This window comes from Quercus suber, unplaced genomic scaffold (assembly GCF_002906115.3).
Source record: "Quercus suber isolate HL8 unplaced genomic scaffold, Cork oak 2.0 scaffold_23, whole genome shotgun sequence".
NCBI classification, from domain to species: domain Eukaryota; kingdom Viridiplantae; phylum Streptophyta; class Magnoliopsida; order Fagales; family Fagaceae; genus Quercus; species Quercus suber.
This window is the reverse complement of record NW_027069488.1, coordinates 1,132,389-1,138,681: the sequence shown is the minus strand read 5'-3', so window position 1 is coordinate 1,138,681 and position 6,293 is coordinate 1,132,389. Positions and strand designations below refer to the sequence as shown.

Below are 6,293 nucleotides of genomic sequence, written 5' to 3'. Positions count from 1 at the left end.
TGGGGGCCCGGGCCCCTTGGCCCAAATTTTTTCTTTTTTACTTATTTATATATATATATATATATATATATATATTACATTTTATTGTTGGGTCTCCCTTTCAAAACTTTAGGCCCCACTCCTTCTCAATCAGTCTAATTAGCCTAACTCAACTTACAACTATCCTACCCAAAAACTTAACAAAAACAATAAAAACATTCACAATAGTGATTATATTTTAGTAAAAAAAAAACTATTTTACCACCAAATAAACCATATGTTATTGGAGAAGTTAAAACTAAATTCTTTCAATTACAGTAAACTGGTATAAATACTAGTTGACTGTAGCAAGTTGTTAAAAATTAAATACAATATTTTATTAAGATTATCTCTCTTCCTTCAATTAAACAACTCAAATTTTCTCTCTTCCTTTATTATTTTAATGAGTTGTTTATATTATTTTAAATAAAGTGGTAAAAGCTAAACTATTGTGAATGTTCTAACTTCAAAAAAATAAAAATCCTAGCCAGCCTATTATTTTTTAAAAAAAAAAAACTTTTTTTTGGTCTTTATTGGTAGATGATTGCATCTTTATGTATTAAGAAATAATGTTTTGTGTATTTATAATTTGTTAATACTATATGAATGCCTATTTGGAGTTTTTTTTTCTTATACTATGGACCTTTTTAGATTGAAATCCTGGGTTTGTCCCTGATCTAGACTAGGTTTGTATCTTATGCATACTCTTAAATAATAAAGATGTAAATATTTAGGACCTTTCGTTATTGAAGTAAACCTCCAAAATGGAACCATGTTTATCTATTGAATTATCTCTCACATATTCTTGTTATTTTTCTTCATTCGTGTTTTCCATACACTTCAACACTGTATTAAGGCCAGCATCTCTCTCTCTCTCTCTCTCTCTCTCTCTCTCTCTCTCTCTCTCTCTCTCTCTCTCTCTCTCTCTAAACTAGTACCTCATTTTCCAAAAAAAATTATCACCATTTGGTATTGAAAAATTGACTAAAAATAGGCTAATTTTGAGCAAATTCCACTCCACTCCACTCTACTCCCCTTTCCTCCCATTCAATCCAAACAGACCATTAATCTATTAGAAGCCAATTTACACAATGCCACAAAGATCGTTGCCAAAATTTATCCTCTTATGGTCTAAGAGGTTTTATCACCCCCCCTTCTTGTGCCCTCATGAGCTGGGCATGTATCCTATGTGACTTCACATAATCACATGTCATCCTCTTCTTAGTTACATGTAATTTACACTTGTCACGCGCTTGCCATGTATGCCGCATCCCTTTAACGATCGTTGACCAATGTTAACATTTTAAGCAAGTTTTTCTAATGATCAATTTTGCTTATTTTAGTCACTTTTATATCAATTTTTGGCTTAGATTTTGTATTTATAGTTTGGTTTATTTTCGGTTGAGTCATGATTTCAAATACTATTGCTTTCACATGACATGAATGTACAACCCGCTAATTTTATATAATTAAAATGAATAGATATGACAACATAAATGTAAAGATATAGGAGTTAGTATGGAAGTTAAGGAATTAGTGAAATGTTTAATCCACATTGAAAATTAAAGAGACTTCTTTATTGTTTTTAAGTGTGCTGATTAATAAGCTGAAATGCATTAGAGCAAATATTTAGTCAAATACGTGCGCAATGAGAAGATAAAGGTAAAGAAGGGTTTAACAAGAGGACATCAGATCTTGGAGATATCAAAGCATAACACATGATATTTAAGAAAACTTACACGTTGTCATCTCATTTTGATATAACATATTAATGCTGCCTAACTAAACTCCCAAAAAAGAAAGAGAAAGAAGGGCAAGCATGCATATTGCCCTTTTTACATTGCCACATCATATTTTACTAGCATTTAAAACATATTAACAATAACAAAACAAAACATCTTGGCAATCTCACAGAATTGTTCACCTAGAAATGGAAACATCATTTTGCTGCTGCATTTTCTTGGCAATTGACTTCATGTATCAACGATGGGAGGAAGACATCAGTAAGGACACTCTTCGTCAATAGTGAAGCTCTTAGCAGTTTCACAACCTAGCAATAACCAGAAAAAGTAGTGTAGTGGTTAATAGAAGTATGAAATAAAAGTGAAATTTTTACAAAAGTAATATTAGGATAATAAAAATTCACATTCAATTTCACAATTATTGAGATAGTAAGTTGTAATTATAATAATAACTTGTGATATTCACAGACCAACTACATATCGCTTTTTTAACATTAATCATACCAAGCTAAATTAGAAATTATGAAAAAAAATTGTATCTCTAAACTTTTTTTTTTCCAATAAAATAAGACATTAGGAATTTGGATGGATAAGTGTGTCAATTCCACATTTTTATCTTTTACACTTTTTCCATTTCCGTTCTTTTCAGAAATAATTTGAGCTCTAAATAATTGAACAGGTAAAACTTTAAGCTTAATATATATATATATATATATATATGCAACTCTTTCACAACCTTTTTCATTGCTAATAATATACAGCTGCTTCTTTCTTTTAGTGAATAATAAACTTTCATTAAAACAAAATAACAATACAAATCCTGAGGGAACCAGAACCAACCAATCTCAATCCCTTGTAACCAAGGAAAGATGGGGATTGAAAAGATAGGGATGGACCTCCAGGTTGTATAAATCCATTCCTTTATATATTTATTTTTTGGCTGAGAAAAAAGTCCATGAATGCTTTTATGGGATTTCTGGTATATATAGCATCCACACAAGCCACAACAGTCCACACTTGATTTTGCTTGTCTTTCTAGCTAAAAAGACCATATACCTCGTGTGTTTTTAATTATTTGGAATTAGGAATTTAGGACTCATGTAGCTAGAACTTATTTTGCAATAATTTTCAGGAGATGGAAATTACAGACAGTAAAAGAAGTAAAGTTATAAGCAGAACGAAATCCACAAATGCAAAGAATAAAGAACGACATATATACCTCATCGACGCCCAAATCGACCACTTTCTCCGAAAGAGTTCCTATTTCCTTGACATTAAGCTTGTCAAGAAGAGTGATAATAGAATCTGTGGAAAATGGTTTCACTGCCAGATCATCCATCACCATGTATGTGACCGCCTCTTCCACGTACCCTCCCTCGCTCTCAGTCTCATTCGTGAAGTACGGATCCTTTGGCCTTGATGGGCCTCGATAAGTTAACCGGTTTTGGTATTGTCCGCACGGACAACGGCCGTAAATATTGACTTGGCCCGAGTGGGACACCGTGTTGCACATGTAACGATCACAGCCATTGAATATCCTGGATGTTGTTGACGTTGTAGCGTTCGGCAATTCCAGAGGGACTCTAGTACCACCAGAGATGTATACTTTGTACTTGAGGAGAGTGTCTTTGTTCAAGTTTGGTTGAAGGTAAGTAGTACTCAAATTTTCAATGCTCTCGTAAATGTTTCCCAAGCCACCCATCATTTCTCGATTCAGAAGCGGAATGAAAGTCCCGATCGGCAGGGTGAGAATGTTTAAGAGAAAGTCCACGAATTCTTTGCCCGCTTCAGCATAAACCACCCTGCAGCTTTCTGTGTCTATCATAAGTTTCAAACTCACTTTGTTCGCAGCAGCCATGGATTCTGTCTAGCTCTTTTTTTTTTTTTTTCAAGAATTCAGTTTTTGCAAGACAAGCGATATACCATGGATCAATGTGAACCTCTGGACAGTTTATTATGTACTCTCGTTGCTTCGCTGACCATACTTAGAACTGAAGAAATCCCCTACACCCTATCTAGCTTTCCTATGCAACAATGAGTAATTCTTGTGCCACACCAAAAGACACAACACTAGCCACAATTCACTATGTGGCGAGTTGTGATTGGTGGAAGGGTCTCTCCATATGGACCCATCATCACCTCTCTATCAACCACAACTCGCCACATATGCGAGTTGTGGCCAATGTTATGCTTTTTAGTGTGGCACAAGAATATTTCACGCAACTATAGTTTATTGTCGGCCATTGAGGACTCAAAAAGTTTTATTCTAAGTATGTGTTTGTATTAAGATTAAAAATTAAAATTATTTCACTATTCAGCTTATTTTTGCTACTATTAATAAGTTTCATTGCATTTTTTGTCACTATTTATAAGCCCCACTGTACTATTTCAATTAATTTTTATCTTTATCTATAGTATTTTTAACAATAATTTTTCAATTTCACCAAAATAAGTAGTATCCAAACACATCATAAATATAATAATTTAAGTAAGACATTTTTATACGCACGTTGTCACAATAGTCTAACTTGACAGATTATAAATTGTAAAAAAAAAAATGTATTTACATAGAAGTAACAAATAACCAATTACAAACTACTATGTAAAACAATTGTAACAAAGAATATAAGATACCAGTGAAATCTGTAACTTCAAGTAATAAGTTCAGTACAACAAGTTTGAGTGTATGTTTGAATTGCGGTGAAAAGCACTTTTTTGTTGTGTCTTATGTTTTTTAGTGAATTCTGTGTACTGTTTACAGAACTCTCAAATACTTGTTTTTTTTTTTTTTTAATTTAAAACCGAGTTTCAAAAAGTATATAAATTTTTAATAAAAAAATTATAAAAAAATTTTTAATTTTTAATTTTTAATAATAAACAGTATTTAACGCAGCTTAAAAGGCTAAATGTGCAAAGTCCACCAGCTATTACCCTGGTAGTAAATAATCACTTGGGTTTGCTTTTTCCCTTCTTTTAATAAAAAGAATATAATCCGTACATAACCCTTTAAAACCTTTTGTAGCTTTATATGTAGGAGTACTTTTTAATTAGCCAATCAACAGAGGATGCTTGCAAATTCTGAAATCTCGTTGCTTTTTCCTGCTTCGTACAGAATCAGCACGTAGGACGTAGCCTTTAATCTAAATAGACTTTATCTTTTGAAAATTTACATTTAAACCCTATAACTGAAGGGTGTAATAAATTAAATTCCATAGTTTTAAAATTAATAAATTAAATCCTTAAAGTTTAAAAAGTAACAAAATAAAAATTTTATAGTTTCTAAACAAACAAATTAAACATTGATCCTTCTTAAATAAAAAAATAAAAAATAAAAAATTTAAAAAAATTTAAAAAAAAAAAAAAACATTGATGATTCAAAAAGTAACAACTCCTTTGCTCATTTTAGTCCATATATATCCCCTGCCAATTTTTCAGATTTTTAGCCAAAGTCCACCAGTTCGACCTCTCCTTGCCCACCTACCTTATTGAGATTTGGGTAGAATGTTTTCTCCAACTAAGCATCTCCAAGTCCAACAGCTTATATAAATCATAAAAATAAAATCTTCTCTATTTTAGAAAGTAAACCCTTAAAATGTATGTCCAATAGTTTCTTTAAATAGAGAATTTTTTTTTCAAGACCACTGACTCTTTGTTGAGGGAATCTCTATTCATTAGCAATATATATATATATATATAGATCGGCTAAAAGAAATTAAGAAAGAAAGAAAGAATAAATAAATAAATAACTGTATTTGAAAGAATGAGAAAAACAAATTTTAGAAATAATGAAAAAGTAATATTGAAATAGGATAGAGCTTGTCTATTAGAAAATATTTATGAAAAAGTAAAGCACCAAAAAAAAAATGTTGAGGGTAATTTTTTCTTATACTATCAATGACTAAAGGAATTTTGATAAGAATTCAATTAATTGAATTTTTTATAAGAATTTAATTAAGGTCTCTAAGTTTCACTAAATAATTCATCTCCGTCAATTTCTATTAAATGTTCAGGTTAATTTTCTAAATTTTTAATTTTTTTCCTCAATTTTTTTTTTAAATTTAAAAAATCCAATTAATGATTGAAAAATATTTTCCAATTTTTATTTTTTAAATTTTAAGGGAAGTTGAGAGAAAAACCTTAATTGAATGAACTTGAAACCTAAAGACCTTAATTGAATTCTTATAAAACTTAAAGAGTGTGTTTTGCTTTTTAGGCTTAAAAAAAAAAAAAAAAAGTAATGTTGTGCATATTTCACAATAAATATTATAATTGTTAAAATGATTGATCATAAGTGGACACAATTGACACTCAAGTATCCATCATTTCTCTCTCTCAAAAAAAAAAAAAAAAAAGTATCCATCATTTCTTCTCCTAAGTTTATGGACACAAAAAGTTTGACAAAAGATTCCATACTGAAAACACTATAACAAAATAATTTTTAAATGTGTAAATAGTACCGTAAAACCTATTTTTAGTAAAAAAAAGTTGCTAAAAAGTGGTATTTGTGGGTCCGTGAACAGTGCACAAGTGCAC

General features: G+C 30.5%; 1 protein-coding gene across 1 annotated transcript; it reads right to left on the bottom strand.

Moving 5' to 3' along the window:
* Positions 1 to 1,713: 1,713 nt before the first annotated feature.
* LOC111985405 (uncharacterized) lies at positions 1,714 to 3,852 on the bottom strand. The gene is made up of 2 exons (XM_024017048.2): positions 2,980 to 3,852; positions 1,714 to 2,068 (listed from the first exon to the last, which is right to left on the bottom strand). Exons 1-2 carry the CDS (start codon positions 3,616 to 3,618, stop codon positions 1,958 to 1,960), a joined length of 750 nt encoding a protein of 249 aa, XP_023872816.2. The 5' UTR covers positions 3,619 to 3,852; the 3' UTR covers positions 1,714 to 1,957.
* Positions 3,853 to 6,293: the final 2,441 nt, after the last annotated feature.